This window comes from Cervus elaphus, chromosome 6, assembly GCF_910594005.1.
Source record: "Cervus elaphus chromosome 6, mCerEla1.1, whole genome shotgun sequence".
Taxonomy (NCBI): Eukaryota; Metazoa; Chordata; class Mammalia; order Artiodactyla; family Cervidae; genus Cervus; species Cervus elaphus.
This window is the reverse complement of record NC_057820.1, coordinates 13315752-13338921: the sequence shown is the minus strand read 5'-3', so window position 1 is coordinate 13338921 and position 23170 is coordinate 13315752. Positions and strand designations below refer to the sequence as shown.

Here is a 23170-nt window from a genome sequence, read left to right as displayed (position 1 = left end):
GATGTCACTTTTAGGGATATATATTGGGCTTCCCTGGTGGCTCAGACAGAAAAGATTCTGCCTGCAATGCAGGAGACCTGCTTTCGATCCCTGTGTAGAAGATCCCCTGGAGAAGGGCATGGCAACCCACTCCAGCATTCTTGCCTGGAGAATCCCATGGACAGAGGAACCTGGTGGGCTACAGTCCACAGGATCGAAAAGAGTCGGACCTCACTGAAGTGACTTAGAACACACATGCACGCAGGGGTGTATATTTAGTTACGCAGGATTGCATCTAGTTAATTTGAGCGAATATGCATATCCATTCATATGCAGTGAATACATATGTCTAATCATAATAGTGATATTCTTTACTTTTTTTTTAATTTTTAGAATTAACTTATAAACCACCACAAAGACTTGTGATTGCAGAATATACATGCATATAGGTATGTATAAAATAAACATAAATTCTGGAGCACAGAAGTAATGAAAGGAGAGATGGAGGAGGAAAATATTGGGCCTTAGTTTCACCACGTTTCTTAGTAAGAAGACAAGAAATATTCTCTAAATTTAATGCCATAAAAATTGAGTTTCAATTTTTCAAAGTTAGACAAAGGTAGCTAACTGAATATAACTATTAAAATTGGGAGGAAGTGTAAGGAGGGATCTAAAGCCTCTAGGAGGTAACAAATCCTTCAGATTTTTAGGGCAAAAATTCATGACCTAAATCCACATCTGTTATAGCAGGAACTCATAAACAGTGTGTAATGCTGATAAATTGAGAAATAACAATGCATGCGTAATTTTTAGCATATTTAAGTTAACTAACCATCTGGCTCCCTAAACTATAGAAACTAAAACCAGTATCTATTTAACTTTTTAACCCTCTGGGAAGTAGGGTTAGAAGAGGGTGCAGAAAGACACATAGGATATTCGCTTTTCTTTTTAAACCCTTGCCTTCTGTCAAAAACCCCCTTTCCCCCCGGCGTGCATGTGTTACCCTGCTTCTCAAAATTTATAAAATGGCTGAATGATTGCCCATCATATGGATAGAATAATTCACAGAAGCTTGAAGTATTTAACCATTCCTCATATTGTGGAGCATTTAGGATACATCCACATTTGTTATTTTATTTAATGTTCTTATAAACAGTCTTATATGTAAATAAATCTTTGTGCATATTTCTGGATCAACCAACCTGTGTGTAAACTTTTTTTTTTTTTTTTAATTAGAGGCTAAGGGATGGGGTGGGTGGGAGGTGGGAGGGGGTTCAGAATGGGGAATACATGTAAACCCGTGCCTGATTCATGTCAATGTATGGCAAAAACCAATCTGTGTGTAAACTTTTATGTATAGCTTCGAATTATTTCCTGAGGCATGAACGCTAGATGTGAGGGGTGGACATTTTAAAGCCCCTTGTTAAGGACACAGACATTTTTTTCCTTTCATTTTTGAGTATAGACATTTTGGTAAAAACTCTCTGAAGGATCAAAGTATCATCAAAATGGGAGGCTCTCAGTCCAGGACTGTTTTTTTCTTTTTTTTTTTAAGTATTTATTTTTATTTATTTATTTCGGCTGCACCAGATCTCAGTTGCAGCATGCAAACTCTTAGTTCTAGCATATGGGGTTGAGTTCCCCTGACCAGAGATCAAACCCGAGCCCCCTGCATTGGGAGCGTGCAGTCTTAGCCACTGGACCACCAGGAAGTTCCCAGGCCTGTTTTTGAGATAACCTTCTGATGAAATGAGTGGTTAATGGCCGCTACATAGCGTCCCACTTTCTGGACCAGTGGAGTCGCCTCGGGTCACCCAGCCCACAGGGGAAGGCAGGGCAGAAATCACATTTCGTGAGCGAGTTTCACGGTCCGGCCCTCTTCTGATGACTTCGCTGGACTTTGTTCATGTTTCTTGTTTAATCCTCAGCACAACCTTTGGAGGGCTCTCATCTCTGTCTTACAGGGGAAGAGCAAAGGCAAACAGAGATGAAGTGCAAACTTCCCTGACTGTCCAGTGGTTGAAATGTCACCTTCCAATGCAGAGGGTGTGAGTTTGATCCTTGGTTGGGCAGCTGAGGTCCCACATGCCTCCCAACCAAAAGGCAAAATGTAAAACAGAAACAACATTGTAACAAATTAATAGAAGACTAAAAATGCTCCATGCCAAAAAGAGAGAGAGAGAGAAAGTGATGAAGTGATTTGCCCAAAGCCACATGGCCACAAGGTAGCAGAGATGGGTCCCACACCCAGTGGTCTGAGTCTAGAGCCCAAGCTTCAGCTGCTGTGCTGCTCCAGGCCCTTGTCTGTGAGAAGCATGTAGTCTGGGTCAGCCCTGGTCAGTGCCCACAGGAAGAATATAATCACACAAGGGAGAAGGCATCTCCATCTTATTAGCTTCTAGCATGTAGCCTGGTACCCAGTAGACACCTAATACATATTTGTCAATTAAATAAAAGAGCCGAACTTTGTATGAAACTCCTCTGCATTTTTATTTGACTTACTCTCCCTGCTGTGGGAAGTAATGTTTTTATCCCCATTTTACCCCTCTGAGGTTCTCAGAGGTCAAGCCCCTGGCCCCAAAATACTATTATCACAGCTCTTTTGATAGAGGAGGCATTCCAGTTCAGGTCTGTAGGATCTGAAAGCCAAAGCTGTCCTCATGTTACTCAAAGTGTCTTTGGGAGAATTCAAGGAGTTAGTTCTGGTAAAACCTTTAGCCCAGGGGGTTCTCAGAGAGTGGCCCCTGGTCAAGAAGGACGGCAGCAACCCCTGGGAACTTGCTAGAAATGCCTCTTTTCGGTTCCTGCCCAAGGTCTGGTGATGCAGAATCCCTGAGGGTGGAATGCAGACCCTGCAGGTGATTCCACTGTGAGCCCCGACGTGAGAGCACGACCTTAGCCCCAGGCCTGCCCCATGCTGAGTGCTTAGGGAGATGGCAGCTGCTGCCGTCTGGTATCACATTCTGGATCCCAAAGAGATAGTGGAGGGCGGGGTGGAATGTGGGGGTGTCTAGAACTTACTGCTTCTCACAGTTATTACCTGGTGCTGGCCACTCCTGGCCCATCAGTGGATCCAGTTAGTCCCAGGATGTCACGGAGTGGAGCCCGGAGGAAACCATCCAGGAGAGAGTATGCTTGGCACATTGAATGAAGCTCACAGGAGCTCTGCAGCCCACCCTGGATGGTCATTTACTGGGCTGCCTTCTGCTATGTGATGCCTCTCCTGCCATGTACATCCTCCCGAGTGACCCTGACGTCCAGAGTGGGCTCCACCCTTTATGGGTAGTGGTCCCAGGGCCAGGGGAGTAGGCAGCCTTGAGGGAAGCTGAGGGCACTATGGATTCTTCCTCTGGCCTCTGCAAAATTCTGCCCGACTGAAGGCGTGTCTTGAGTCCTTCCTGCTGCCTTAGGATTATTACATATTTGATCAGGGAATTTAACATTCCTGAACACCTGTGATGTGCCAGCCTTGGGGTGGTTGGTCCTGTCGTGTGCAAGCCTCCATGCTCAGCTCCTTGAAGTGTTTGGGTCCCTTTGACTTGGGCCCAAAGAGGTCAGCAGTGGTCCCAAGGCAACCAGCTAATAGGTGGTAAAGTTCCATCCAAACCCAGGCTGGTCTCACTGACTCCGTCCTTGTTCTTCTCTAACTCAGTTGTAACTTGCCTTGAAAGATGTGAAGTGTGACCATGAACAGATGGTTCTCTCTCTCATCCCCACAGGTTCTGCCGAACCACGGCCTCCACGCAGCAGGGTTCTGTGTGGCCTTCATCCTCTCCCTGGTGCTGACCTGGGCTGCGCTCTTCTTCATGGTTCGATACCAGTGTGTGAAGGGAAGCATGCTTACCAGACATCAGGTGGGAATCGATGTGCATCTTCTTCCTGGAGGGTAGCAGTTGATTGGTGGTAGATGTGAGATTCAAGTTTATCCTTCGACTCTGGATGGATGTCAGGACCATCCATGACATCCATGGATGCATGCTGGAACCATGATGCATGCTCAAAGCTAGGCCCTCCTGCACAGACTCTTACTGCTTTCCCAGGGGGCATCTCCATCATGAATTGTTTTTAAAAGCTCCCTGGATGATTCTAACAGATGGCCAGGACAGGATTGGGAGCCCTTGTTCTGGCTGAATCACTGAGTGCCTGCCTGTATGGCCCACTGTGCGTTCATGCCACACCTTGATTCGGGTCCTGGTATACCCTTCATCCTCAGGATGAAGCCCAGATGGCTTAGCATGGCTTATAAAGAGAGCCCCCTGTGTCCAGCTTCACACCCCGACATCCCACTCTAGACAATGGCTGCTGAGCTCTCCACACTCACCAGGATGCTTCTGTAATCCTCCCTCTGCTCTTCAATGAGCAGGACTCTGACACGTCCTGTAAGACTCATCTCTGGCCTTGCCTCTCCATGGAAGTCATCACTTGGCCACCTCCTGGCTGAGTCAGGGGCCCCCTCTCTGGGTTCCTGCCCTGGCTTCTGGACCACCCTCCTCCCTACCGTTTATCCCCATCTGTGAACTCCACAGTCTCTGTTTTCCTGTCTTGGTCTGCGTTCCCACAGAAGCACACCCTGAGACCAGGATCCAAATGCAAATAGTTTGTATGGGAAGTGACCCCAGGAAGTAAAGGTAGGAGGTGGGGGAGTGAGGTGGGAAGGAAGGCAGCCAGTCAAGCTACCACTATGGGTACCACGTACTTCTTCATCCCACCTGGGAACTCCGGACGGTGTAGAGCCAGCGTCAGCGTCATCCTGCCTGAAGGGAGAAAGAGAATGGGTGTTAAGTTATGAAATGCTTCTGGTTGAGGACAATGGCGGGGAGGCAGCCAGGACAAAGGCCTTGTTTCCCTGACATGGACTCTGAAGGCCAGAAGGAGCCTTCAGGGAAAGAAGTGTAGGTGTTGGCTGGTAGATCTTGGGCTCAAAGGCCCTGAAGAGCAAGGGCAGGGGTCATGGATGCTGCCTGCTGTAATCCCCATTGCCTGGTAGGGAGCCTGGCACTTAGAAGGCACTTAGTGAACATGTGAAGGGACGAATCTCCACCATCACCCTGCAGCCAATCAGAGGACAGACAGACGGAGGCAGGACAGGGTGCTGTCCTAGGATGAGAAGTCGCTGCTGGGAGTGAGCACCCTGAGGGGTGGTTGATTCCTGCAGGACCATGGGGGCTGGATGACTCACCCAGAGGTCCAGCCACTTGAAAGAAACATTTGTGATCTTTTTCCTTCACCGTGTAGTGAGGAAACTGAGTCCAGTGAAGCTGAACAGCCTCCAGGTGGCCGAGTATAGGCTGAGACCTGGCTTCCGGGGACACCCCCCACCTCTGGAGGCTGGCAGTCCTGTCCCATTGTTCAGTTTGTTTCTGCTTCCTGGAGGAGAGACTTGTCATTTCAAAGTGAGGTCAACCCACAATCTCCTTGACAGGCAGAAGTGAAGAGAAGAAAAATGGCCCATCTAATGAGACATTCTACTTACTCTCCCAAAGCTGTTATCAATCACAGATGAGCAAGACTCACCCTGCTCGTTCGATGAAGGAGCAGAATTCATTTCTCGGAGATTAAAGGCTGATTGTTACAACCACGGGAGGAAAGCAAAGTGTGAATTTGATTTAAGATCTGAAGACTCTTGTAGTATTTTTTTATCCCAACATCACAATATGAACTCTTTCCACATTAAAAAAATTTTTTTTTTCCTTTGTGGTGGTAACCAAGGAAAAAATGTGTTATAAAACAGAAGGCAGCCTTTAGAGTTAGGTAGACCTCGGGTCAAATACCATGCGGGCTCTTTATGAGCTGTGTGAACTCTGATAATGTCATTTTCATCTCTCTGAGCTGTATTTTCCATATATGTAAAGTGGGGACATCAGCACGTTTTGTGTGACGTTTTCATGATATAACTCATACAAGGCACACGGACAGATATTCTTAAATGTTAGTATAATTATTATGCATTTTTGTGGCATTGGTAATGTCAGAGAGCAACACAGATACATCATCTATCCAACTGAAGGATTGAGCTTAATTATCTCTGATGTCACTTCCATCTGACAACTCTATATTCTGATTAGAAACCAACCAGATCCATGTTGTTGAAGTCCATATGCCATCTGTTAATACTCTTCTGCATCACGATGATGATGAGGTTGATGGTGATATATGATGGTGTTGGCGGTGATGATGGGGATGGGGGGACAATGATGATGATGGTGATGGTGAAATATTTGTATTAGATCTTTATAGTTATAAAGCTCTTTCTATCCCCTGCTTTGTTTTATCCACACAACAACTCTGTGCAGGGCTACTGGAATTATGATCCCATTTCTTTGATGAGAAAATGAGGCCCAGGAAAGTGCAATGTTGTGCCTGAGTCTTGTCTGCTCACCAGTGGTGAGGCCAGCTAGGTTCTCTGGTTACAGATCCCCACGTTCCCTCATGACTTTTCTAGCATGTGACATTCACAGGAAGGCCCACTCAATTGTTGTTCCTGAAATTCTCCTGAAGGTTCAGCATCATGAAAACAAGCTGGAGCACTCCCAGTTCACCTCAGCTGATGGTGTGAATGAGGATCTCGCTCTCAATGACCAAATGGTAGACATTCTGTCTTCTGAGGACCCTGGGAGCATGCTTCAAGCCTTAGAAGAGTAAGTATTCTGAATCACATTATATTTCCACGGATATCATGAATGTTCTGTATCTACAGCAGCATGAGAGCAAACACTGAGTATATTTCATTCATTAATTCATCCCACTTTTCATAATCTTTGGAAGAAAAGTTATGATCAATCTAGACAGCATATTAAAAAGCAGAAACATTATTTTGCCAACAAAGGTCCATATAGTCAAAGTTATGGTTTTTCCAGTAGTCATGTTTGGATGTGAGAGTTGGACTATAAAGAAAGCTGAACACCAAAGATTTGATGCTTTTGAACTGTGGTGTTGGAGAAGACTCTTGAGAGCCCCTTGGACTGCAAAGAGATACAACCAGTCAATTGTAAAGGAAATCAGTCCTGAATATTCATTGGAAGGACTGATGTTGAAGCTGAAACTTCAATACTTTGGCCACCTAATGTGAAGAACTGACTCATTGGAAAAGACCCTGATGCTGGGAAAGTTTGAAGGCGGGGGGAGAAGGGGAGACAGAGGATGAGATGGTTGGATAGAATCACGATCACTTGAGTAAGCTCCGGGAGTTGGTGATGGACAGGGAAGCCTGGCGTGCTGCAGTCCATGGGGTCGCAAAGAGTCTGATGTGACTGAGCGACTGAACTGAACTGAACTCAACCGAGTCATAATCAAACAACTGCCATGCCCTGAACACTATGCTTGGTATTTAAGAAAAAAGACAGAACATAGTTTGAGCTGTGAGGCAGTCTGACCTAGTGGGAAGACAAACACAGAAATGGAAGTGACTATGAAAATTTGATGAGTACTGTGCTAAGATTGGGGCTCGCTGAGCACAAAAGAAAAGGTAATTACCTCTGAGCAGGTCATAGAAATGCTTCCCAGAGGAAGAGAGATTGTAACTAATTCTTGAAGCTTTTCAAGTAGATTAAGAGAAGAAAGGCTTTTCAGGCAGAGGAAAGACAGGGCAGTTGTCAAGACAGGAAGTGAGCAAGTTATATACATTTGGTGAAGTGTCAGTAACTCAGTATGACTGATGTGTGGATTGGGGTTTTGACTAGTGTAGTGAAGGAAAGGAAGTGACATATTGAGAGAGATTCCAGATCAGGTGATATGACTGTTGGCTAAACTGGGTTCAATTCTTTTCTTTTTGTCTATTTATCTATTTATTAACCTTTAAGGACCAAGATCTAAGTATTTTTATTTTTTTACTTATTAACTTTAGTTTATAACATTTTGTAAGTTTCATGTGTACCACATTATATTTCTACCTCTGTATATATACAGAAGTAGAGTATATTTATATATATATTTAATATATGTATGCTTACATATATCATTATTTACATATATATTACTTATATATGTATATTTATATACATATATACAGAGAAGTAGAGTATCTATGTGAGTATCTACAGCATGCTCACCACCAAAAATTTAGTTTCCATCCATCACCATTCAGTTGATCTGCTTTATCCATTTCATCTTCCCCCAGCAGCTTCCTCTCTAGTAACCACTATTCTGTTCTCTGTATCTACGAGTTAATTTTTGTTTGATTTTATTCATGTGTCTTGTGTTTTCATTTGTTTTCTATATTCTGCAGATGAGTGAAATCATATGGTATTTTCCTTCTCCGTCTGACTTACTTCACTTATATAATACCCTCAAGATCCATCTATGTTGTTGCAAATGGAAAGATTTCATCTCTTTATGGCTGGTAGCATTCCATTATCCATTCATCCATTGATGGGCATCCATTATCCATTCATCTGTTCATGGGCATTTAGGTTGCTTCCATAACTTGGCAGTTGTGAGTAATGATGCAGTAAGCATGGGAGTGCATGTACCTTTTCAAATTAATGGTTTCATATTATTTGATAAATACCCCAGAGTGGGCTAACTGGATCATATGGTGGTTCTAGTCTCATTTTTTTGAGGAGTCTCCAGACTGTTTTCCATAATGGCCACTGTTGTTGTTTAGTTTCTCGGTCATATCTGATCTTTGCGACCCCGTGGACTTCAGTACACCAGGTTTCCTTGTCCTTCACTATCTCCCAGAGTTTGCTCAAACTCACATCCATTGAGTTGATGATGCTATCCAACCAACATTCCCACCAACACTCACTAGATAATAGTCATTCTAACAGGTGCAAGGTGATATCTCACTGTGGTTTTAATTTGTGTTTCCCTAATAATTCATGCTATTGCTTTCACATACCTGTTAGCCATCTGTATATCTTCTTTGAAAAATGCCTATTCAGTTCCACCCATGTTTTAGTTGGGTTGTTTTGTTGTTGAGTTGTAACAGTTCTGTATATGGTTTGGATATTACTGCTTATTAGATATAATTGCTTGCAAATATCTTCTCCCATTCAGTAGGTTTTTTAATTTTGTTGATAGTTTTCTTTCCTGTGCAGAATCTTTTTAGTTTGCTGTAGTCCCAGTTGTTTGTTTTTGTTTTTGATTCTTTTGCCTGAAGAGACATACCTGGGGAGATATTGCTAAGAACCATGACCAAGAATGAACTGCCTATGTTTTCCACTAGGACGTTTATAGTTTCAGGTTTTACATTTAAGTCTTCAGTCCATTTTGAGTTGATTTTGGAGTATGATGTGAGGGAGTGCCCTAGTTTCATTTTATTTGCATGTGCCTGTTCAGCTCTCCCGACGTCATTTATTGAAGAGACTATCCTTTATCCATTGTATGTTCTTTGCTGCTGTGTTGTAAATTAATTGTCCATATGTGCATGCATTTATTTCTGGGCTCTCAATTCTGTCCCATTGATCTATGTTTTTGTGCCAGTACTATGCTATTTTGATTACTGTAGCTTTGTAACATAGTTTGAAATCAGGGGTTGTGATACCTCCAACTTTATTTTTTTTTCCCCTCAGGATTGCTTTGGCTGGTCAGTCTTCTGTGGTTTCATATAGATTTTAGAATTTTTGCTCTATTTCTGTGAAAAATGTCCTTGAGATTTTGATAGGGATTTCATTGAATCTGTAGATTATTTTAGGTAATATGGACATTTTAACAAGGTCATCCTTTGAATCCACTAACATGGAATATCTTTCCATTTATTTGTGCCTTCTTCAGTTTCTTTCAACAGCACTTTGTCCTTTTCACTGTGCATGTCTTTCACCTCTTTGGTTAAATTTATTCCTAGTTATTTTATATTTTGTGTTGTAATTGTAAATGGGATTTACTTCTTCATGTCTCTTTCTGGTAGCTCATTGTTAACATACAGAAATGCAGCAGATTTTTGTGGGTTGATTTTGTACCCTGCAACTTTATGTGTGTGTTTATTATTTCTTTCAGTTTTTTGGTGGAGTCTTTAGGATTTTGTGTGTATAAAGTCATATCATCTGCAAATAGTGACAGTTTTACTTCTTTCTTTCCAATTTGGATACCTTTAGTTTTTTTTTCTTGCCTCATTACTCTGCTAGGACTTCCGATACGGTGTGAGATAATTTCTGCCTTTGTGGGTGTGTGTGCTCAGTCACTCAGTTATTGTTTCACTCTTTGAGACCCCATGGACTGCAGCCTGCAAGTCCATGTAATGTTTCCTGGCAAGAACTGGAATGGGTTGCCATTTCCTCCTCCAGGACACCTTGCGGATCCAGGAATGTAACCCATGTTTCCTACATTGGTAGGTGGATTCTTTACCACTGGGCCACTGGGGAAGCCCCCATTTCTCCCTTTGTCTGTTAACATCTCTTTTTTATATGTTAGTGCTCCTATGTTAGGTGTATATACATTAATAACTGTTATATCTTCTTGATAAATTTTCCCCCTCATAATTATATACTATTCGTTTTTGTCTTCAAGTCTGTTCTGCTTGATATGAGTATGGCTACACACCCTTTTTGGCCATCGTTTGCTAACAGTAGCATCTTCTGTTCCTTCACTTTGAACTTGTGTTTGTCTGTAGAGCTGATGTGGGTTGCTTGGAGGCAGCATGTAGTTGAGTCCTATTTTTTAATCCATCCAACCACTCCATGCTTTTTGATTCGTGAATTCAACTCATTTACATTTAAGGTTATTATTGACAGATGAAGACTTAATACTGTAATTTTGTTTTCTGGTTGCTCAATCTCTCCACTGCTTTTTTTCTCCTTGTGTTTCTGTCTGCTATTTTGAATTGATGATTTTCTCTGATGTTTTTCTCAGTGTCCTCTTTTTTATATTTTGTGTTTCTCTTCTAGATTTACATTTTGTTGTTACCATGATGTTTGTGTAAAACTTCTCATAGATAAAATAGTCCTTCTTTTCCTGGTGGAGCTTCCCAGGTGACTCAGTGGTAAAGAATCCACCCACAATGCATGAGATGCAGGTTCGATCCCTGAGTCAGGAAGATCCCCTGGAGAAGGGAATGGCAACCCCTCTAGTATTCTTGCCTGGAGAATCCCATGGACAGAGGAGCCTGGCAGGCTACAGTCTACAAGCTTGCAAAGTCAGACACGACTGAGCACACACATGCTAATAACATCGCTGCGGGGGTTCCATCTTTTTCTTCCCCTTTTATGTTTTTGTTTTCTCAAATTATCCATCTTTATGTTGTGAGTTACCAAACTGAAGTAGTTATCATTATTTCTTCTGCTTTCCCCTCTCCTTTAACCTTTATGCTATAATAAAATGTTTTAAAACCTATTCTGGGAAAGAGTTACAATTTTCTCATTCTGTTTATCACCTTACTCAAACTTTTGGGTACTTTGCCTTTTTGTTTCTGGTCAAAAGGCTCCTTTCAACCTTCTTGTAGGACAGGTCTAGTGGTGATGAACTCCCTCAGCTATTGTTTGCCTGAGAAAGCCTTTAATTTCTGCTTCATATCTGACTTATAACCTGGCTGGATAGAGTATTCTTGGATGACAGTTTTTATCTTTCAGTGTTTCTAGAATGTCTTTCTGCTCCCTCCTGGCCTGTAAAGTGTCTGCTGAGAAAGCTGCTGATAGCCTAACGGTGATTCCCTTGTAGGTTGCTGTCTTTTTTACCCTGGCTGGCTTTAAATTTCTTTGCTTGTCATTGACTTTTAACAATTTTAATATAATGTGTCTTGGAGAAGGTCATTTTGCATTGAGGTAATTAGCTCATAGGCCTATATATCTAATTCCTTTCCGAGCTTTGTGAATTTTCAATTTTTATTTCTTTAAATAAACCCTCTGTTCCTTTCTTCCTCTCTTCCCTGCGATACTCATCACCCTAATGTTACCCTTCCTAAACGAGTTGACTAACTCGCATAGAATTTCCCTCCTTTTTAGCATCTCATTTCTCTTTCACCTTCTTACCGGTATCATTTCTAGATTTCTATTTTGGGGCTTGCTAATTCCCTCTTCCATGTAGGCTGCTCTATTTCCAATGTTTTCTAATGCATTATTTACCTTGCGTATGTGTTCTTCAGCCCCAGAACTTCTGCCTGGTTCTTTTTTGGAGTTTGGTGAAGTATTCCTCCTGTTCATTAATTTTGTTCCTCGGTCCACTGAACTGCCTTTCTGAGTTTTCTTGCAGCTCGCTGAGTTTCTTCACGACGGCTATTTTGAATTCTTTATATGTTAGACCTCAGCATTCCTTGACTTTGAGTTTGGTTTCTGAAGAATTGTTATTTTCTTTCTGTGCCACATTGTTTCTGCGGCTCTTCATGGTGCTCATGAAGTTGTTCCTCTGCCTTGAAGTAGCAAACATCTTTTTGATTGATTCTGAGCTGCCTCTAGTTGTCCTTAAGAGTTAACACTTTTCATCCTCCCCAGGTGGCACTAGTGGTAAAGAACCGGCCTGCCAATGCAGCAGAAGTAAGAGACGCGGGTTCAATCCCTGCATCAGGAAGCTCCCCTGGAGGAGGGCGTGGCAACCCGCTCCAGTATTCTTACCCGGAGAATCCCCATGGACAGAGGAGCCTGGCGGGCTACAGCCCATTGGGTTGCACAGTCAGGCACAACTGAAGCGACTTAGCAATAGCGATAGACCACAGTCCTCCACTGCCTCGTCAGAGGTGTGGCTCCATGTCCTCACATCACCCCTTGTGCCTTCTGCTTACTTGGCGCCTTGCTGTTGCCAGCATCGCTGGTGCTGCTACCAGGAAGAGGGGCTCTTCTGCCACCTCTGGGAACCCCTGAGTTGCAGGCTCAGCCACCACAGGGGGAGGGTTAGGGTGGGAGGCAGCTGGAGTCACATGGGCACCTCTAGCATGTCCGGTGTTATAAGGTTTATGGGCTCTGCTGCTGAGGGTACAGAGCTCGGGGACCAGAGTCGTGGGTAACTCAGAGGCTGGAGGGGCAGGGTCCCAGGTCCACGGTCATTGCCCAGTTCCCTGTAGCTGTGGGCACCACTGCAGCCAGGCTGTCCTCGTCTGTGCCGCCTCCTCCTGGTGCTCCAGGGCAGTATGGGGCTGGGGCACATCTGCCTTGGCTGGGGAGACCAGGACTCCAGGCATCAACTCTGCTGTTCCCCTGGGTCCGCCTCCTCTGTTCCTGTGTGTCCACCTTTAGATGTACAGGTGTGTGGAATTCTCTGACATCCTGTTAGGCGGAGACACCTTGTTGCCTTGTGGTTATTTGACTGGTGATAGATTGAAGGGGGGGCAGAAGGGAGTGTCTCACTCCCAGCATCACCATGATGCTGATGTCCTCCACCACATCCATTTCGTTTTGTTTATTGAACAAATAACCTAGAGTGTTTTCCTGCCTGTGTGTTAAGTTGCTTCCGTTGTGTCCGACTCTTTGCAACCCCATGGACTGCAGCCCACCAGGCTCCTCTGTCCATGGGGTTCCCCAGGCAAGAATACTGGAGTGGGTTGCCATGCCCTCTTCCAGGGGATCGTCCCAACCCAGGGATTGAACCCGGGTCTCTTACATCTCCTGCATTGGCAGGTGGTTTCTTTACCACTAGCACCACTTTGGGAAGCCCTTCTAGTGTTCTGTGTATGTGTAATTGAACATAGAGCTAGGCATGGTTGTAAGAACTTTACAAATATGTGTAACCCTCATAAGAACCCTAGGAAGCAGGTGATGCTCTTTTGCCATCTTACAGATGAAAACTTAAGGTTTAGGGGCTTGCCCCAGGGTGCACGGTAGTCAATGAGAGGACAGGTTTCAAACCCACTCAGTTTCTCTGGACCAGGCACATGGGTCACAGTTGGCTGGCTGACTGTCACTCAGCCCCATAGGGTCCTGCTCAGTTACAAGCTCAGAGGCAAAATCGAGCAGCTGTGTGATCCTATCTCCCTGGAAATGGGTGGCTGATAGAGATGGACCCAAGATCCAACCAGAAACAGAGAGTGTGGCCTTCTTATCTTTAGAGGGACCATTCATTGCCTGGAGAGGAGAGCGCTGTTGTGTCTGACTCACAGCACTTTGTAGGCTGAGGGGATTTTCTAAGCAGAGAGGGACTTTCCTCCTGCTTGAAAGGGGGCTCCTTCCCAGCTGAGTGAGTGCCTTGGTGCAGGCCAGGTTGCCAGCTTCACGAGACCCAGGCTGACTCCACACCCTGCTGGAATCAGGCCTGCTAATCCATTTCTGGGTATCAGGGTTGTGCAGCCATTCAGATGTGGTCCTTCATTTTAGCTTAATTCCCTAATCAGAATGCCAAGGGTTACAAATTAAAATTTGCCACACTGTCTGAGAGGGTGGAAAGGGAGAAAGGGGCAATTACTGGCAGAGATTTGTAAATATCTCTAATGATATGGTGCTAGTGGTATAGAACCTGCCTGCCAGTGCAGGAGACATAAGAGACACGGGTTCGATCTCTGGGTTGGGACGATCCCCTGGAGGAGGGCATGGCAACCCACTCCAGTATTCTTGCCTGGAAGATCACATGGACAGAGGAACTTGGCAGGCTACAGTTCATGGGATCGCACAGAGTTGGGCACGACTCAAGCGACTTAGTACTAATGATATTAAGTGGTACGAGGAGGTGATTATTAATGTATTTCATAACTAACCCTAACTAAAAGTCTATTTTCTTCCAAAACTTGCAAATGAGTAGAGTTATTTCGTTTGTGTCATCAGCATTTAGATATTTAATTTTGCAAGTAGATAGGGCTCTAACCTCTTCTCACCTGAGTAATTAGTGAAGCCTTATCCAGCCTCTTTACCCCAACACTGAAATTATATCTCAGAGATAGAGTTTTGGGTGAAGTAGAAAAGAACAGCCTTATTACTTTGCCAGGCAAAGTGGGCCATAGTCGGCTAATGCCCTCTGTGTGTTCTGAGCTGGAGTGGGTAGGTAGGAGTTTTCTTTTTTTTAATACTAATTTGTTTATTTGGGTGTACCTGGTCTTAGTTGTGGCATGTGGGATTTTTAGTTCCAGCATGTGAACTCTTAATTGTGGCATGTAGAAACTAGTTCCCTGACCAGGAATCGAACCCAAGGGCCCTGCATTGGGAGCACAGGGTCTAGCCACCAGGCCACCAGGGAAGTTCTAAAGGGAGGAGTTTTACAGTAATGGTTCAAAGAGGGCATGATCAGCTCGTGGACTTTCTTCTGATTGGTTGGTGGTGGGGTAAGTGGGAGTCAGCATCATCAACCTTCTGGTTCCAGTTGGTCTCGGGTCTAGTTGCTTGTGGACAACACACGCCTCTAATTTCTCCCAGCTGATGGGGGTTTCAGGTTTTGCAGAAGGGCTCAAAGATATTGTTCTGTGTATACCTTGAGGGGGAACCAGGATTCCGCCCCAGGGCTGCTCTGTTGTTTTTTTTAAGGTTTCCTCCTTTGTCTCCCCATTTCCTCCCTTCTCTAATTAGCATCTGTTTGAACCTGCTGTTGGAACTCAGGAAAGGTCTGGGAAACCGAACAAAATCTACTTCCTATAATCAAGAAATAGGGGGCACAGAAAGACTTTTGTGACCAGGAGTCCCTCAGGGTCTTGCTTGGTATCGTCAGTACTGTAAAATAAGGAAGTATTGATCATCCCAGCTTTGTTTTAGACCCAAGAAATGATGGCCTATGAAAAGCAGTCTTCCTTTATCCCTGTATTTTGTAAATTATTCTTAGCTGCTGCAATTTGCTGATCCTGGCGTGTGAATGTAATAGGGAAGTTGAGGTTCACCAAGAATTTATTCTTGTAAATCACTTAGTAGCTCTGGACTTATTTTTCTCACTGGGAACTGATCTTATTTTGTCCAAAGAATGGTTATCATTGATTAGCAAGCATGACCTGAAAGTCCTAACTAGAGAACTAAGTTTTCTCCTCCCTTCCTTCCCCCGTCTCTTTGCCCTCCCTCCCCATCCCAACATGCAATTTTTATTGAATGCCAATTCTGTTTCAGGCATTGTGGTTGGCTGCTTATTTTGGGACCTGGCAATTATTTACAAAATCCTAGCATTGCCAATTACTTTTAATCTTTCCATCTTGACTTATGTCAGGCTTAGAAACTCCCAGAAAGAAAATGTCACTCAGAATGTCAGGGGCTTAGTATGCATGGGAATATGTGATGACCTCCCCCCAAACATAGACTTTTTTTTTCTCCAGCAAATCACTTATCCCATTTGTAATTGTTCTGTGAGGTTTAGCTGGGATTCTAAATACGCTGGTGATTTGATTGTCACCTCATTTCCGAGACCCATCAGAGCCATAACTCTGCCCTGTTTTGCTGATTTATTTTTCTCAAAGAGCATTTCCTTGGTTTGCTTCATTGTTTATCTTTTACATTGTTTATTCATAGGCTGCCTCAAACAGAGAGGATTTGAGGAAGGAATATTTCCTCTGATTTTTATCATGCTCCCTGACTTTTATAATGGAGGTGGCTCAGCCCCAGGTGGGCTGGGGCGGAGGAAAGGAGGGACTGACCATGACTGGCTGGTCCTGGAAGCTTCTGGAAGCATGGCATGCCCGCAGAGTTTTAGCTCCTTTCTTGTTCTCACCCTGACCACCGCCAAGCACCTCATACCCTGATCTTTCTTAATTCTCACAACAACTCTTAACAAAAGAAGCTGATGTTCCAGAAGGTTTATTGGTTTTGCCTGAGGTCACACAAGAGGTAATGGGTTTGGTCCCAGGCCTGAGTGCGTTCAAATTCACTCTTCTATTGACAGAACAGCTTTTTAAAGCTTGAGATTAGGTTTTTCTAGAGAGGAAAAGAAAAATAAGAAAGTAAGTCTAGGCCTGCATTTATTTCCTCTTTTATTAAATGGAAGCTTATTGCTGTCTTTTAGTGATACCAACATAACCATGTAAACTGCCTCAAAATTTTGTTTTGTATTAAGTGTGTGTTCAAAGAGTATTTGTAAAACCAAGGCTTTTAAATACGTGTACAGGCATACCAGAGAGTTATTGTGGCTTTGGTTCCAGGCCATCAAGATAAAGTGAGTTCTATGAATCTTTTGGTTTCTCAGTGCATAAAAAAGTTATGTTTCCATTATACTCTTGTCTATTAAACGTGCAATGGCATTATGTCTAAGAAAACAGTATTTCTATCTTGATTTAAAAATACCTTATTGTTAAAAAATGCCTTTGATTTAAAGTGAGAGACGGAACTTCCTCTCTGTTGAAATTTTCAAGGCCATTGTGCGGTTATTAATTGGCCTCATTTCCATCTTGTTGTGTCTGAGAGAATACGGAGGCCTGAGGAAAGGGAGAGGGGTGATGGAACAGCCAGTCAGTGGTGCAGACAGAACACACACAGTGTTTATGGGTTGGGTTTGCCATCTTGTATGGGCTCTAGCGTGGTGCCACGAATCAATTACAGCAGTATCGTCAGAGATCACTGATCACAGATCACTATAACAAGTATACGATAATGAAATCATTTGACGTACTGTAAGAATTGCCGAAAATGCAGCACAGAGACAGGAAGTGAGCAAATGGTGTTGGAAAAATGGTACCGATAAACTTACTCGACACCGGCTTGTCACAAAGCTTCAGTCTCTGTAAAGCACAGTAGCTGCACGGCTCAGTAAAGTAAAGCCCAATAAAACAAGATCTGTCTGCATCAAGTAGTTTTTTATGTGCCAATCATATGATATGTTTTTTATATACATACTGTGATTAACTTGATGGCAAAGATTAGGAGGAGGTGCAAGCCTCCTCAAACTAGACTCCCTGGGATGTTTTGTATGTTTGTCAGATGTCCATCTTACAGGCTTCATACGTACACATGGAATCAAGGAGCAAATGAGGGAGGCTCAACAGGACCCGCTGAGGGGTTGCAAGTGGGATTTGAGGAAGAAAGAGCCATCAGAGGTGATGCTAAGTTTCAGCCTGACCAACTGGGAGAATGTGATGTTATTTCCTAAGATGAAGAAAGAGGACAGGATTGCGTTTTGAGGAAAAGACTGGAAGTTAGTTTTGGACATGGCGACTGAAAGGTGCCGTTGAGACACCCAGATGACAACGTCAAGTGGGAAGTCAGCTGCTTAGGTCTGTTACCAGGTGGAAGTCCAGATGGAGGTGCCAAGTAGAGGTGGTTGATGGAGGAACCTATGGGGAGAACAGGGAGGGAAGGGAACCAGGATGGTCCCCTAAGGAATGCCAGCATTTAGAAGTCAGAAAGGTAAGAAGAACCCAGGAGAACAGGGAGGTCAGGAAAGTCAAGAGAAGAGGGCTTCCAGAAAAAAATGGGATGACGGACCATGTCTAGTATTGCCTGGAGTTTGGTCAAGTGTCTTGCTTTTGGCCACTGGGATACCACTGATGATCAGAGCAGCTTTGGGGGAGAGGCAGAGGTAGAAAACCAGGATAGGGTGAGTAGAATGACAACAAGATATATGGATGGCTTCTTCAAGGTGCTGTGTTATGATGGGGAGCAGAGAAATGCAGCTGGAGCTTAAGAAGAACATGGGGCTGTGAGAGGGAATGCTTAAGGCTGATGCCAGAGCATCTTAGCATTCTGATGGGGACAGTCCGGCACAAAGGAGGGGAGATGGAGGGTGCAGGAGAGATCAGGGATATTTGCAGAGAAGAGGTCACTGAGGTGTGAGGAGATGGGAACTAGGGCTCCATTGGAAGCGCTGGAGAGGCGTATCACCCATCACCCTGGGAAGGAAGACCCAGAGTAAACGCAGGTGCATGCAGGTGTGTGGTGGGAGGTGTGAACACAGCACATGCTTTTCTGAGGTTTCTCAAGTACAGGTAAGGACACCGGGGAGGGGAAGGGTGGAGGACTGTAGGAAAGTATGGAACAGTGCTGCCAGAGGAGGAAGTGGTTTACTAGAGAAACCCCAAAGAATTAGCAGGCAGGTGGAGTGCCCATTTGAGGCCAGGGGTCCCAGTCTGCCTGCAGGAGGCACCTTTCCCTGCAGAGACCTCTGAAGGGTGGTGGTAGAGCCCAGGGTTTAGGAACTCAAGCTCAGCACCCCGACTGCCTGGTTTGGGCCCCAGCTCTGCCACTAGCTCTTGGGTGACTCTGGTTGCCTTATCTATAAAATGGGGATAACCGTGCCTGCCTCATAGGGTGCTAGGACCGTGGCCAGCCCCTTGTTCTGCATGGAAGGGCTTTTCCAGGTGAGCAGGAGAGGGACAAGGGGAGTGTGGTGCCTCCTGTGGCTGCTGTCGTGAAGTACCATCAGCTAGATGGAGCCAAGCAGCAGAAACTTATTGTCCCACAGTCCTGGAGACCGGAAGTCCAAAGTCAGTTCCACTGGGCTGAAATCTAGGTGTTGATGGAGCTGCATCTCTGGAAATACTCCTGGGGAGGGTCATTCCTGCCTCTTAGGGCATTCAAGGGCCGGGGGCCAACAGTCCTTCACTTGTGGCCACATCACTCCAGTCTCTGCCTCCATTTGGCTTCTCCTCTTCTGTATGCATCTAGTTTCCCTCTGCCTCTCTCCTAGAAAGACACTCTTGATTGAATTGAGGGCCTACTGGATAATCCAGGGTGGTCTCCCCAAGTCATGATCCTTCACTTACATCTGCAAAGACCTTTTTTTCATGAAAGGCTGCATTGGCGGATTTCTGGGAGGACCTGATGTCTTTGGATGGCCATTATTCCAGGAAGTGATCAGGAAGCCTCAGGAGTATGAGGGAGTAAGTGGAGGCTTGAGGGGTCTCAGGACGAAGTGAGAAGTGGGTTGGAGGCTTCATGGAGGTGGGTCATAGCATTGTTTCTGGAATGTTCCTGAGGGTTCTCTTTAGACAAGGGCTATTGTAGATGGTCTTCTCTCCATTAAGAAGTGATTGAGGGACTTCCCTGGTGGTCCATGGATAAGATTCCACCTGCCAATGCAGGGGACATGGGTTTGATCCCTGGTCGGGGAAGATTCCAAATGCAGCAGGGCGACTAAGCCCATGTGCCACAACTACTGAAGCCCACACCCTGGAGCCTGTGCTGCACAACGAGAGAGGCCACAGCAATGAGAAGCCCAAGCACCACAGTGAAGAGTAGCCCTTGCTCGCCCCGACTAGGGAGAGCCTGCATGTAGAAATGAAGACCCAGCACAGCCAAAGATACAATTAAAAAAAAAAAAAAAGTGGTTGTTGATTCAGGGCTCAAATCCGGGTCTCTGACACCCAGGCTGGTGCCCTCTGGTTTTCCTTGTTGCTTACAGACCATTTGATGGAGATTCTTGGACTGAGCAAAAGGAGGCTCCCTGGGAGGGAAGGGGCCCCGATCCAGGTGAGGGTGGCCTTCCCCATGGCAGTGCAACATCCCCCCACTGCCCTCAGTGGGACTGGGACATAAATGGTGACTTGTAGGCGGCAGGGACTCAGAGAATACTTATGGCCTTGAAGAACTGCACCTCATCACCTGGGGCCAGATGCCCTACTGGAAACTTGTGTGGTGGTGGTGGGTTTTAGGGGGCCAATAAATAACTCCCTCCTCTTTTCTTCCCAAATTCTTTTTTATTTGGCCACGCCACTTGCCTTGTGGGGACCTTAGTTCCCTGACCTGGGATTGAACCTAGACCCTCAGCAGTGAAAGCTTGAAGTCCTAACCACTGGACCACTAGGGAATCACCCTCTTCTCAAATTCTAAATTACTTTGAGGATAGCTCATTCCCTTCCCTTTCTTCCCCTCCCCCTCCTTCCCTCTCCAACCACCCCCCCCCCACTTCTTTCCATTTTCTTCCTGTATTGATTGAAAGTGAAAGTGAAAGTGAAGTGGCTCAGTCGTGTCCGACTCTTTGTGACCCCATGGGCTGCAGCCTACCAGGTTCCTCCGTCTATGGAATTTTCCAGGCAAGAATACTGGAGTGGGTTGCCATTTCCTTCTCCAGGAGATCTTCCCAACCCAGGGATTGAACCCTGGTATCCCGCATTGTAGGCAGACACTTTACCGTCTGAGCCACCAGGGAAGTCCTGTATTGATTAAATATCTATTAATAGTTTGTGTCAGTTACTGTGCCACACGATGCGAACACAGACAAGACTCACTCATTGCTCCCGCCCCAGACTCCCATCAGGCCCTCGCCCCATGGCTGTGTGATGCCCAAGCTGTGTGTCTGTTTCCACATTAGACCCGAGCCCTCGGGAGGAATCATTCTGTTGGCACTAGGTAAGCATCAGCAATCGTCTTGTGAATGAATGAGTGCCTGAAATTTGTGCTGGGTGTTGAAGGGTCACTGGGACACTGTTAGGTGAATGGGCTTCTGACAAGATAACCCAAGTCAGGGGTGTTCCTAGGTTTCTGGAAGGATCGAGTTCACCCAGAGCATCAAATGACCAAGCATCTTGCTACCCATGCCAACTGAATTGGAAGCAGCCCCATCCTCATGCCTGTGCTTTGCCACAGGGTCCCATAAGGACCCAACAAGCCAGAGAGGGATTTTCATAGCCTGGCAGGTTACAGTGAGGCTGCTGCCGAGCAGAGCGGCGGCAATGCCAGTCTGGTTGCCATGGTGACCCTCACTTGTCTCCCCAGCTAGGTGACAGTTTGTTGGAGAATGTGTGTCCAGCAAGCTCCTCTCAGCAACTGTTTACTAAGCTCCCGCTGAGTGCTGGCGCCAAGGTGAATGAGGTGCTGGAGAGGAAGCCAAGCCAAGGGAGGACCCAAGATGCAACCATCTACAGGGTGAATCATCTCACACAGATAAATGCAGCACACGGAGAAAGCGCAGGCTGGGAAGATCATTTAATTGCACCCTCCACCCCATCCCTACCACAGTGTCTGCTGTGTGCAGGTAGTTATAAATGGTCCATTTTAACCTGGGCTTCCCTGGTGGCTCAGACGGTAAAGAAGCCACCTGCAATGGGGGAGACCTGGGTTTGATCCCTGGGTTGGGAAGATCTCCTGGAGAAGGGAAAGGCTACCGACTCTAGTATTCTGGCCTGAAGAATTCCATGGACAGAGGAGCCTGGCAGGCTGTACAGTCCGTGGGGTCGCAGAGTCGGGCACGACTGAGCGACTATCACACTTCACTAACTTCCGCAAGATGTGATGGGTATGCTCTCTGACTCAGCATCTCACCTTCTCCACCCCACTCCTTCCAGACCATGAGGTTCATGCATCCTCTTAGGAATTTCTTAGACATAAAAGGAATCATCTCAACAGTTGGGCGTGTCTGAGGGGTCAGTAAGGAACTCCCATCTCCCGCCACCTTGAGTTCCGAACCAGTTGGGAAATAAGACATACATCAGGCATGTTGTCTAGCCCAGTCACAAAAATCACCCTTTTATTACTTAGAAAACCTAGGCTGGAGGCTGTGGCTTTTAGCTGGAGGCATAACCAGCCCTGCAGTTGGACTCTTCCCCACAACTGACTTCAGGGGATTCCTGCTCCAATTCTCCTTCACTTCCCATATGGAATGATCACAGACAGAGGCAAGACACACATGGCCCCTCCCCAGCACTGGCCATTTCCACCAGTCAACTTCAGTGATGGAAACTAGTTCATGGAACTTTGTGCATGCTGGCTGGTAGGACCAGCTGCTCTGGGGGTGGTGGTGCCTCTTACAGACTTTTGGGGTCCTGTCCTGGGCCACCATCTCCACGTCACCATCCACATTGGTCTGGCACCAGCCTCAGAGAGTGGCCAGAAAAGAGGGTGTCAGAAGCAACCCAGAAACTCATTCTGTCCCCCAGTGATACATCATCCCAGACTCTGATAATACTCATGTTTGCTTTTGTTTTTTCCGTTTCTTTACTTGATTTTTTGAATACTAACTAGTGAACATGGCACAGAATTAGAAGGACGGAAAAGGCAGTGCTGTGAAAACCAAATTATCTTCTCATCGCCTGCATGGTGTTGTCATCCCCAAAGGCAAAGGCAATGTCATATACCCTTTGGAGATGGTCTATGACTGTATGGATATTTACACAGACACGCCTTTATTACAATGCAAAACGATCACATACTTTACCTACTGTTTTGCTCCCTTTTCTCTTACTTTGCAGCAATCTTGGAGATTGTTGATTATCTATTCCTACAGAACAACACTGCTCTTTTAAGTGGCTGCATATTATTCCAGTAGTAGTAATGACAACTGAATTTTTGGAGAATTTAATATGAATGAAACACAAACCTGGTTGTTTTATTGACATGGACATAGATACTCTTCAGAGTAGCCTCTGAGCTGAGTACTGTTTACAGATGAGGAAACTAAAGCACAGAGGGTTTAAGTTGCTTGCCCAGGGTCACAAGACAAGTAGGAGCTGCAGTCAGGATGTGGGTCCAGAGCTCATGGTCTTAACCACTGTACCTCCTAG

The 23170-nt window shown here is 45.3% G+C and overlaps 1 protein-coding gene across 3 annotated transcripts in view; it reads left to right on the top strand.

Annotated features, from left to right (window-relative positions):
- EVC2 (EvC ciliary complex subunit 2) overlaps positions 1-23170 on the top strand; it is a 154570-nt gene that overhangs the window by 43309 nt on the left and 88091 nt on the right. For all 3 annotated transcript variants that reach the window (XM_043906207.1, XM_043906209.1, XM_043906208.1), the window contains exons 8-9: positions 3699-3833; positions 6478-6617. In XM_043906207.1, coding sequence (XP_043762142.1) covers positions 3699-3833; positions 6478-6617 — 275 coding nt within the window. The remainder of the gene's footprint in view (positions 1-3698; positions 3834-6477; positions 6618-23170) is intronic.